Source organism: Eriocheir sinensis, chromosome 21 (assembly GCF_024679095.1).
Source record: "Eriocheir sinensis breed Jianghai 21 chromosome 21, ASM2467909v1, whole genome shotgun sequence".
In the NCBI taxonomy this organism is placed as follows: Eukaryota; Metazoa; Arthropoda; class Malacostraca; order Decapoda; family Varunidae; genus Eriocheir; species Eriocheir sinensis.
Window position 1 is genome coordinate 13,928,363 of NC_066529.1, and position 12,500 is coordinate 13,940,862.

Here is a 12,500-nt window from a genome sequence, read left to right on the forward strand (position 1 = left end):
AGAGAGAGAGAGAGAGAGGAGAGAGAGAGAGGAGGAGAGAGAAGGAGAGAGAGAGAGAGAGAGAGAGAGAGAGAGAGAGAGAGAGAGAGAGAGAGAGAGAGAGAGAGAGAGAGAGAGAGAGAGAGAGAGAGAGAGAGAGAGAGAGAGAGAGAGAGAGAGAGAGAGAGAGAGAGAGAGAGAGAGCGATAATGTTATAATATTTGAATTCATGTTCGTATATATATTTTTTTTCTTCATTTTTTTCACCCGCAAGTTAGGTTAAAAAAATTCCCACTCTTCTCAATGAATATATACACACATTGCGGGCTAGTAATATCTATCTGTCTATCTATCTGTCTGTCTATCTATCTGTGTCTGTCTATTAGTTTATACACCTTTTAATAGATAGTCTGGTTGGGTAGTCTTTCTTTCTCTCTGTCTGTCTATTTGTGTTCGTCTGTCAGATTATACACATTTTTAATAGATAGTCTTGTTGGGTAGTCTTTCTTTCTCTCTCTCTCTCTCTCTGTCTGTCTATCTGTTTTCTCTTTCCTTCTTTCTTTTTTTCTTTCTTCCTTCCCTTCTTCTTTCCTTCCCTCCCTTCTTCTTTCCTTCTTTCTCTCTTTCTATAACCTAACTTACCTATCTTTATCTTCTTAAGTAAACAAACAAAGACAGAAATTCTAACTTAAATTACCTGCGTCATCAAATCAATCAGGACAGGTAGATTTTGGACGGGGAAACCACACACACACACACACACACACACACACACACACACACACACACACCTTTCCTAAGACAAGACACAACTACCCAAAGCCCAGTCATTAGTACCTATAAGCCAGGTGACATAATTACAGGTGTGCGGTAATTACAAGCTCACCTCCACACCTGCCCCTACACCTGCCCCTCACCGGGTCTCGTTAGTAATTTAGCCGGCAGTAAATCAGCCCACCTGTGATTAGCACCTTGTGAATACGCAGGGAAAGGTGGGCGAGGGAGGGGAAGAAAGGGGAAGGGAATGGATGAAGAGGGAAAGGAAGAGAGGGGAAGGAATGGATGAAGAGGGGAAGAAGGAAGGAAGAGAAGGGAAGGAGATTAGAGAAGAAAGAAGGAAGCAATGGTTGTATTGTTAGGAAGGGGATGGAGGAGGAGGAAGACTGAAGAGGAAGAGAAGGAAGAGGAAGAAAGTGAGAGGAAGGAGGGGAAGGAGGGAAAGGGTAGGAGAGGGAGAGGAATGGAGGTAAAGAGGATAAATTATGGTAATGAAAGGAAGGGAAGAGAAGGGAAGGGAAGGGAAGTTAGAAGAGGAAGAAGGGGAGAGGAATATCAGAAGGAAATGGAGGTAGAGAAAGAGAAGGGAAGAGAAGGGGAGGATAAAGGGATAAAGGAGAGGAGGGAAGGAAAGTCAGAGAGGAGGGAGGTGGAGGAAGAGGGGAGGGAGGTGGAGGAAGAGGGGAAGGAAGTGATGGAAAGGTTAAAACTCCTCCATCATTACCTCCCTCCCTCCATTCTCCCTTCCATCCTCCTCCTCCTCCTCCTCCTCCATCAATCATTCCTTGGTAATTCTCTCGTTTTTATCTTTTTCCAGCAAACAGAATAAATTAGAGAGAGAGAGAAAATTGTAGAGAGAAAACATCCCATCAAGACCCGCCTCCAATTAACATACAAACACACGCGGCTGAACGCACTCAAGCCTTACCAGGAACATTTACATCGCACGCCGTTTTCTCTTGATTTTTTTGAGCCTATACATATTTATTTTTCAGGGGGAGCTACGAGGGAAAGTAATGGAGGGGAGGAAAAAAATATGCAGGCTTTGATGATGAAATGGATTGCTCTTTGAAGGCTGAGCGGTCATGTGCCGGGCGGGGTGGACGCGTCAGGATACTCCCCCTAGACATGACTCCCGGGGTCTCTTGAAACTAGCTTTAAAGAACTCCCCAGTCAATTGAAACTAGTTAGATAGCACTCCCCAGTCAACTGAGATTGGTTTCAGTTGACTCCCCATCAGGTTTGAGTGACTCACATTATTGGATGAAAGAGATTTATTGATGTTGATTCCCATACAAAAACTAATGAGTAATCACAGTACGGTACATTAATGTTGTCTCCCATCCAAACGCTAATCGCTAATCATGTGCACGTTACACACGAATAGCTACATTAAAATGGTTGCCTGCTTCATTGTCCAGGAACACCGACTCGTTTACTACTTCTCTGCGTGTCGGTCTATGTATGTGTGTGTATATGACATGTGTGCACAGAACCGAACTTTGCCCACACACACACACGCACACACACATGAATGGAACAAGTTGGCTGCGGCTGATATCTCTGTTGTTGTTGTTCCTCGTGATCACTTTATTCTGACGCCCTGGTTCAACTTTGATGTTTTCAGCGCTGGCAATGAAGTCACATATCAAGCTTCTGGCAACGTCGTGTTGGTCCTCGTCTCCAGTGATGGCATAATTACGACAATGCACGGAACAGACAATTTCCGTCACCTTCCATTGCTTTAATTAACGGCAAGAGGTTCGTTGGTGTTTTTGAAGGTCTTATTATTTTCCCGGATGGCCCTGATACTTTCTTGAATACCAGACGTCCACCAGAGTTGTTGCAGATTGCTCGCCGCGTTGCAACCGTCAATGGAGAGAACTTGTGAGTAATCTCCTCTCGCTGAACCCCGACTATTTGGACGCTTGGAGGTGGCGGAGATGACGTGAGTGAGGGAGTCGGTGGTAAAGCTTCTGGAGTGCGTTCGAGAAGGGCTTCAGGTTGCATCCGTTCACTTTCGTCTTGAGGGTGACTTCGTGGATGACTTAATGAGACAGTACAGCCCCTTCTCGCAAACCTCGTGGGGGCCATCCCGGGGATCGGTTTGCTTGCCTCCTTTTCTGTCGGCTCTGCGGAGGTTGTGACGCAACGCCTCGGCACCCACGAGGAATTCTTTTGTTTGTATCGCCTCGCTGCAAAATCAGCTTGCTGTTTTTCCTGAGCTCGCTCAACGTTGGCATCAGCTTTCTTGAAAACAACATCCTGTATGATAAAATACTCTTGTAGTAACATAATATTATCATCGATTAGTGTATATAAATATTACATTATGTATGGATAAAGATACTATACATGTGTAGCCTGTATATAAAATATATATATAGTTACTCCCTCTTGCATGAAAAAAAAAAAAATAGCTGTAATATTTGGAGCTTTGAGAGTGTAGCATGGAAGTCAGACTCCTCAAATTCAGGATCGTCAGGATCGGAGGTGCAGTCAGCGAACTCGTGGTCCACATCGATGGGAAGGACAGGTTCTCGGCCATGTAACATCTTGAATGGTGAAAACCTCGTGGAGGCCTGGACTGTAGATCTAAAAAAGAAACAATGCAATTCAAAAACGAACAACAGTACACACAGACGCTTCGACAAGAACTCGCAGGTTTACCGGGATATTACCTGCCTCAGTGCAAATAAGACGCCGTGCAAACATTTGTCCCAGTTTTCATGTCGATCACTCAGAGCTCGAAGAAGATTTTGAAGTGTTCGGTTGCTGCGCTCGAATAATCCATTGGCCAGAAATTAACAAATCGGTATTTTTTTGGTTGGAAAAATATGTAGGTATTGTTTCAACAAGATCAAAAAATGCCAGAATAGGGGCATTGCTTTCAAACAGAGGAAAGAATAAGCACAAACAAACAAATATAATCATTATAATATTATGATAAATACTTGAGGATGAAAAGCAGATGTGATTCTTTGCGTTGTTCCTGTGAGCGTGTGGAGGAGCTCCGCTGAGACTGGGTTCACAAACTCTCTGCCCTGGTCATTGATCTGTATGGCAACACATCCATGGCGACAGATACTGTCCTCGTACCGAGCCACTTCTACAGCTTCCTTCGATTTTAAAGGGCGAGCCTCAATCCACTTTGGAAAATAACAAACGGCCATCACAATGGCGACATGACCGTTGGAGGACCTGAAAAAACACACAGTTGTAAGCATGTCGAAATTAACTTACATAAAAGTATTAATAGTATAAATAACAATTGTAGTATTGTACTTATACACAAATTGTGTAAAACCAAACTCACGTTGTCAATGAACATAGGTCTATGCCAATTTGGTACACGTTTCGAGGCTTAGTTGGGATACTGTGCAGTTTCGGGTCCACTTTCTTGAGCACAGTGCTGGCTTTTTGGCACCGTGAGCAAGTTTTGATGGTGTCAACAACATCAGATGTAACGTTGCGCCACCAATATCTTGCATTATGCGATCGATGACCTTACCCCTCCCAACGTGGCCTCCCAAAACAACAGCTTCGTCGCTGTCACCAGCTCCTCGGTGACTGGCCACCACAATGTCCAGCTGGTATTGGTGATCCTTAATCACCAGAAGGAAGCGAACTTCTGCAATCATATGTAAAATTATTAAACTATAAGCCATTACACCATTTCGCTTTTCGTTTCTACACGAATAGACTACTCACCTGTTAAATCTCTCCTGTTCGGCTCATGGACAAGTTTTAGACAGTCGTCTTGGATAACGAATGCCCGACACTTCCTTCGAAAATGTCTTTTTTTCCCTTATCGTTTCCACCATGCACTGGATACTTTTTAACCGCAGAAACTCTTCCACCTCGTCCACTTCAACAGAGAACTCCGTGGTGTAAACGCGTCGATGACCAGGACCCATCAAGAAAACCTTCCGGCGCTACAGGACGAACGTAAAAAAAGTAAATGCTCGTGAAAATTAAAACTATCCTGTATGCGATGAACTATTTTTGTGTTCAGAATGTGCTATGGGGAGAGAGAGGAAGGAAAGGAGACAGGAGGGAAGGGTAAGGCAAATCATTCCTCTTCCTCCTCCCCCTCCTCCTCTAAAACATTCTCTCCCTCTCTGCCCGTGAAAGACTATACTGTTTAGGATGAACTATACTTGCGTTCAGAATATACTATGGGGAGAGAGAGAGGAGGGAAAGGATAGAAAAGAGAAGAGGGTAAGGCAAATCATTCCTCCTCTTCCTCCTCTTCCTCTAAAACATTCTCTCCCTCTCTGCCCGTGAAAGACTATACTGTATGGGATGAACTATACTTCTGTTCAGAATATACTATGGGGAGAGGGAGAGGAGGGAAAGGATAGAAAAGAGGGATGGGTAAGGCAAATCATTCCTCTTCCTCCTCTTCCTCTAAAACATTCTCTCCCTCTCTGCCCGTGAAAGACTATACTGTATGGGATGAACTATACTTCTGTTCAGAATATACTATGGGGAGAGAGAGAGGAGGGAAAGGATAGAAAAGAGGGAAGGGTAAGGCAAATCACTCCTCTTCCTCCACCTCCTCTTCCTCTAAAACATTCTCTCCCTCTCTGCCCGTGAAAGACTCAGCCTGTTGGACTCTTTAATAGAGCGGCTAAACTCTGAACCGGTCCTAATCTGAGGGCGTGAATGAGAGGGTGGTAACACTGCTCGCTCCGTCACGGTAAGCCTGTAAATGCGATAACCACCCCTTGCTTGCGCTCTTCCCTGATTACTCCACACACACACACACACACACACACACACACACACACGCACACATAGCCGCTGTTTACTGGCTCGTGGCGTGAAAAGTTAATCGCCATGTTGGGTGACCGCACCAGCGAGTCGCGTAAATGATTTAAATATTAATTGTGAGGTGATGACAGGTGTGTGTGTGTGTGTGCGTGTGTGTGTGTGTGTGTGTGTGGATAAAGCCCCTCATGGAAACGAACACCACTGATGATAATTTGAGAGATAAAAAAAAACGGCGGTAAAGCAAAGTATCGCATTTTTTTTATCATTTACTCGTTCAACTTTGTAAAAAAAAAGAAAATAGAGAGATACACAGATGGAAATTGATGATATAATAGATTGACACGGATACAACAACAACAACAACAACAGCAGCAACAACAACAACAATAACAAACATCGCATTACTGAAACATTTGTCCCACGTAAGTAAAAAAAAAAAATAAAAAAAATACAGGTACATAAATAAATACAAATAAAACAGGTGTATGAACGAACAGGTAAAAAGTAATTAGTTAGCGCCATTTACCTTTATCCAGGGCGATGACTGCGGCGGTGACGATGACGAGGAGGAGGAGGAAGAGAAGGAAGAGGAGGAGGAGGAGGAGGAGGAGGAGGAGGAGGAGGAGGGAGAGGTAGACGTTCACATTCCTGTAGATAAAGAGACAAAATTATTAATACATTTTACTCGTTTTTATTTTTTCATCTTTATTTTGTTGCAAGGAGGAAAAGAAGGAAAATAAGAGGGAATTAATACAGTAAATGAGAACAGGAAACATAAAAAAGAAAATAAAGGAGGTAGAAAAAAATAATAAATATAATGAGAAAAGGAAACTACGAACACACACACACACACACACACACACACACACACACACACACACACACACACACACACACACACACACACATTTTCTTAGGCATACATAACGCACGCAATTTCCACACACATACAAGTACATACATAACTCGTGTGTGTGTGTGTGTGTGTGTGTGTGTGTGTGTGTGTGTGTGTGTGTTACTACCCTTCCTGCACAAGTCCACATAACCGTTTGTTAGCAGAGAGAGAGAGAGAGAGAGAGAGAGAGAGAGAGAGAGAGAGAGAGAGAGAGAGAGAGAGAGAGAGAGAGAGAGAGAGAGAGAGAGAGAGAGAGACCGTGTGTGTGTGTGTGTGTGTGTGTGTGTGTGTGTGTGTTACTCTTAGTTAAACATAATTTTCCTCTTTTTAATTAAACCATCCATATCCAACGACAATGCAAACACAGGTAGTTGGAAGGCGAGATGGAGCACAGGGAGTGGGGGGGGAGGGGGGGAAGGGGAGGGGGGTTAACTAGCGGTGTGTACTTCAAGAGGGTGAGATGAAGGGGGAGTCTGTCTGGCTCTCTCTCTCTCTCTCTCTCTCTCTCTCTCTTTCTCTACTCCATTACTTCTCATTATTTTCCTCTTCCTTCTTTTTTATCTTAACTATCCCTTCCCTTCCTTCCTTCTCCCTTTCTTCCTTCCTTCTCCACCTCAACTATCCCTTCCTTCCTTTCTTTCCTTCCATCTCCATCTAAACTCTCCCTTCCTTCCTTCATTCTCCATTTCAACTCTCCCTCTCTTCCTTCCTTTCTTTCCTTCCATCTAAACTCTCCCTCCCTTCCTTCCTTCCTTCCTTCTCCATCTTAACTCTCTCCCTCCCTTCTTCTCTCCTCCCTTCCCTCCTCCTCCTCCTCCTCTCTCATTAAACTTGCCCTCTTCTTCACCGCCACCATCACCACCTTCCCTCCCTCCACTCCCTCCACTCCCTCCACTCAGGGTCTAGGATTAAGCCATTATCCTCCACTGAGTCCAAAGTTACCTGTGTGCGCACCTAATTATGAGCCTTACGACCCTCCTCTTAACGCGCGCAGGTTAATTAGCGAAGGAGACACCTGGGCAGGGAGGAGGAGGAGGAGGAGGAGGAGGAGGGAGAGAAAATGGCGGCGTAGTTGGTGAGGAGTGGTGATGGAGAGAGAGAGAGAGAGAGAGAGAGAGAGAGAGAGAGAGAGAGAGAGAGAGAGAGAGAGAGAGAGAGAGAGAGAGAGAGAGAGAGAGACTTATTATTTTATTATTATTTATGAAGGAAAGTAAAAAAAAAATAATAACGAAAGGAATAACGTGAGATTGTGTCCCTTCCTGCCTCCTCCTCCTCTTCCTCTTCCTCCTCCTCCTCCTCCTCCTCCTCCTCCACATACCATTCCTCAGCTCAGACACGGCTAATCTTCCTAACCGCTGTTTATCTTACACACACACACACACACACACACACACACACGTACTGACGGTATATATATAGTAAAAGGGGAAGGAGGAAGGAGAGGAAGAGGAGGAGGAGGAGGAGGAGGAGGAAGGGGAGGAGAGGGGGGAAGAGGAGGGAAAGCTGTGTGCATGTGGGGGGCGTTCCAGTACACACACACACACACACACACACACACACACACACACACACACACACACACACACACACACACACACACACACACACACGACGTCGTATTACGGTGTGGGGTCGTTTGAAAGCATTGTTAGCAAAGTACGACCCCTCCCCCCCCTTTAACCCCCCTGCTCCTCCCCCTACCCCCCAATTCCTCCCTTAAAACACCCCTCCCCCTTTTTAGTTCCTCTCTCTCTCTCTCTCTCTGATGCTTGAAATGTGACATAAGAAGAAAATGAAGAAGAAAAAGAAGAAAAACAGGAATAGGATAACAATAACAAATAAAACAACAACAACAACAATAATAATACTGATAATAATAATAATAATAATAATAATAATAATAATAATAATAATAATAATAATAATAATAATGATAATAAGATGGATAGATACAGACAGATAGACACAACACAGTAAATCACCTCAACACACAACACTCTCAACACTGTATTCTTGCACTCACTAACAAGCAACACAAAGATCAAATAAACAATATCTCTCCTCTTGACGCCTGGCGGGTGACTGAAGTTTGTCAGCCGCGGGAGGGTTGGTATCCCTGGGTACGGGACGCTCATTTGACTGTTGATTTATTATTTTTGGGTTTTATCTAAGCAATTACGGCGTTGTGTATGTGTCTAACTAATCCTTGTGTGTATTTATTTGTTTTTATTTGTTTTACGGTTACGAGAGATTAATGAAACGGCTTAAAAATGTTTATGTGGAGAAAAGAGGGAAATTAAATCATGCGCGCTCCTTCGGTTATTAACGAGATGTAATAAATGGGGAATTAATATTAAATGAACGTCAATTTCTATGAGAGATGGATATTATGATACTTTTAAAACGTTTTATATTGAATTTGTATCGTGTTAATCATTATCTCATTATATATATATATATCTCGTTGTGTTGTAAATTCTTCATAAAATTAAACCAATCATCATTTTTCTGTATCTTTTCACCTTCATATATAACAGAGAGAGAGAGAGAGAGAGAGAGAGAGAGAGAGAGAGAGAGAGAGAGAGAGAGAGAGAGAGAGAGACTTATTATTTTATTATCATTTATGAAGGAAAGTAAAAAAAAAAATAATAACGAAAGGAATAATGTGAGATTGTGTCCCTTCCTTCCTCCTCCTCCTCCTCCTCTTCCTCCTCCTCTTCCTCCTCCTCCTCCTCCTAAGCTTCTTATGTGTTTCTTACCATTGCTTCCTAATATTCGTGTTTTTTTCCTCTTAATCGATATTAGGCTATTAACATTTTCTCTCCGTTACGGTAGAAAAAAAATATATATATGAAGAGTTAGAAGGAAAGGAGAAGTTGTAATACTGAAAAAAAAAGGAAAAGAAATGTACTAGATAATGGAAGACGGGAGAAAGTTAAAAAACGATAAATAAAAGGAAGAAAAAAATAGAGAACTGTAGGAACGAAATGAGAAGAGAAAAGGAAAAGAGAAAGGAAGGAAAACCATGAAAATAAAGAATAAAAGAAAGGGAGAAGAAGAAGAAGAGGAAGAGGAGGAAAAAGAAGAAGTCTCGTATTAGCTTATAGCGGAGGATAACTGACGTACATCTTCCTCCTCCTCCTCCTTCCTCTTCCTCCTCCTCCTCGTAGCGTTTACCTGAGAAAGCTTCCGGCCAGGTGTTACAAGAGCCCCCGAGCCACACCTGAGTCCTTAATAGATGTGATTAGAGCGAGTGAATTGATGCTGTGGATTGAGACAAGATGGATGCGGTCTGTCTGTGTGTGTGTGTGTGTGTGTGTGTGTATGTGTGTGTGTGTGTGTGTGTGTGTGTGTGTGTGTGTAGGGGGGGGGAGGGAGGGGTATGTGTGTCTCTCTCTATTGTCAAAAAGTGAATTATGTTTTTTTTTTCTGTATTGGAGTTTGTTTTGGTGTGTGTGTGTGTGTGTGTGTGTGTGTGTGTGTGCGTGGGGGGGAGAGGGGAGTGTGTATGTGGGGGAGAGGGGGGAGTGGGTGTGTGTGTGTGTGTGTGTGTGTGTGTGTGTGTGTGTGTGTGTGTGTGTGTGTGTGTGTGTGATATTTGGTACCATTTTAAAAGAGAAATAAAGAAAAAGAGAGAGAGGAAGGAAGAATGAAGAGAGAGAGAAGAGGAGGAAGAAGAGGAGGAGGAAGAAGAAGAGGAGGAAGAAGAGAGGAGGAAGAGGAAGAGAAGAATTTATTACATGTCTTCTCTAATAGCACACACACACACACACACACACACACACACACACACACACACACACACACCCTCCCCCCACATACCCCCCCCTCCCCAACACACAAACACACGCACTCACAAACCAAAACAAACTTGAATACAGAAAAAAACCCATAATTCACTTTTTGACAAGAGAGAAAGAGAGAGAGAGGGAGAAACAAAAAAGAGAGAAAGAGAGAAAGAGAGAGAGAGAGTCCGCTGCGTATCACAAACCCATTCCGAGCCATAGATCAAAAGTCTGGTACCCACGTTCGAGTCCCGCCACCCCTCTATTAAGCGTCGGAAGGTGTGTGATTACCTGGCCCGCTCCTCTAATTGATTCTCAGGTGTGGGTGCGAATTAGCGCCAACCACTGACCTTGTTATTCACGTTAATTGCAACCCATTCTAACGCCGAAGAGGAGGAGGAGGAGGAGGAGGAGGAGGAGGAGGAAGAAGAGATGAGAGGTTGAAGATATTTACACCAATGTTCCGCTTGCCAGCCGTTCACAGAGGAGGAGGAGGAGGAGGAGGAGGAGGAGGAGGTAGAGAAGAGGAGGAAGAGGTACAGAGAGAGAGAGAGAGAGGGAGAGTCTTATCAAAATGGCTCTAGAAATATTCATTGTTATTCCTTCCTTTTCCCTTGTTCTGCCTCCTTGCCTTAGGGGTGTGGGTAAGGCTAAGGTAAGGTAAGGCTTGGGTAAGTCCCCCCCCCCTCCCCCCCCCCCTGTTCCTTGTAGGGCAGATGTTAGGGGAAGTTGTAACAAGGTGAGGTGATGAAGTTATTAGGACCGGACTCTCACACCTGCGCTCTCTCTCTCTCTCTGGATTTTCTTTGTTTTATGGTTAGGTTTTTTTCTTTCTTTCATTTCTTTCTCTTTTTTTCTTTTCTTTCTCTTTCCTCCTTCTCCTTTCTCTCTCTCGCTCTCTCTTTCGCTCTCTCTTGATTTTCTTTCTTTCTCTCTTTCTTTCCTTCTCCCTTCTTTCCTTTCTTTCCTTCCTTTCCCGTCTCTCTCTCTCTCTCTCTCTCTCTCACGGTAAATTGGACGAACCTAATCTGAAATAGTAACGAAATAAGTCACCCCCGCGTGATAAATAGTTCCCGGTGACTGATAAATAATTCCCGGTGTCTGATAAATAGTTCCCGGTCTTCATCTTCCCCTAACCACGGTCATTATATCGAAGGACTTTTCACTTTAACGTAATCTCTTATGCGCTAATACACGTCGCTTCCTGTTTACCGTACAGAGAGAGAGAGAGAGAGAGAGAGATGGACGATACATATATACATAACTTTTTTTCTCGCTCTCTCTCTCTCTTTTTTCCCTTCCTTCCATCATCCCTCAAATCTAACGCACCCTCTCAATCTCTCTCTCTCTCTCTCTCTCTCTCTCTCTTCCTTTCCTTCCATCACCCATCCCTTAAACCTAACCCAACCTCTTCCTCTCTCTCCCCCAGACGGAGACGACGCAGACGGCGACGCGGCGGCCAAGCGGCGACGTTCGCGGACCAACTTCAACTCGTGGCAACTTGAGGAACTGGAGCGCGCCTTCGAGGGCTCGCATTACCCCGATGTGTTCATGAGGGAGGCGCTGGCCATGCGTCTGGGCCTCACCGAGAGTAGAGTCGCCGTGAGTACAGCTGCAAGGGGTCACTTGGGCCCTAGCTATCTTCTGGGACCGCGGGAAAGGGGGTTAAAGGGAAGGAAAAGGGTTTAAGAACGATGGGAATGGGGTTGGAAGAGGTAGATTCGCCATGGGTACTGCCTCAAGGGGTGACTGTGACCTGTTTCCTTAGACCACGGGAAAGGGGTTTAGTGAGAGAGAGAGAGAGAGAGAGAGAGAGAGAGAGAGAGAGAGAGAGAGAGAGAGAGAGAGATGTAAAAGGGTATAAGAACGTTGGAAAAAGATATAAAAATGATAAAAAATGAAAAAAAAGATGTAAAAGAGGAGACTTAACATGAAAGAAGGAAGAAAGAGATAAACAATGATGAGATATGAAGAAGGAGGAACCCAAAGGAGGCGTAATTGAGGTCCTAGCTGTATCCTGTGGCCGCGGAAGGGGTTGGAAACTATGGGAAAGGGCGCGAATGGTACGGAAAGGGCGTGAAGGGAAGGGAAGGGGAGGGAAGGGAAGGAAAGGAAAAGGAAGTTAAAGGAAAGAAAGGGAAGGGAAGGAAAGGGAAGGGAAGGGAAGGAAAGGAAAAGGAAGTTAGAGGAAAGAAAGGGAAGGGAAGGGAAGGGAAAGGAAAGGAAGGGAAGGGAAGGAGGAATGGATACAAGACGAAAACATGGATAGGATGGATACAGGATACGAA

At 44.2% G+C, this 12,500-nt stretch overlaps 1 protein-coding gene across 1 annotated transcript in view; it reads left to right on the top strand.

Annotated features, from left to right (window-relative positions):
• Window positions 1–12,500, top strand: part of LOC127001717 (homeobox protein unc-4 homolog) — a 37,622-nt gene that overhangs the window by 15,850 nt on the left and 9,272 nt on the right. Inside the window, exon 2 of the mRNA XM_050866815.1 lies at window positions 11,642–11,814. Within this exon, the coding sequence (XP_050722772.1) occupies window positions 11,642–11,814 (173 nt within the window). The remainder of the gene's footprint in view (window positions 1–11,641; window positions 11,815–12,500) is intronic.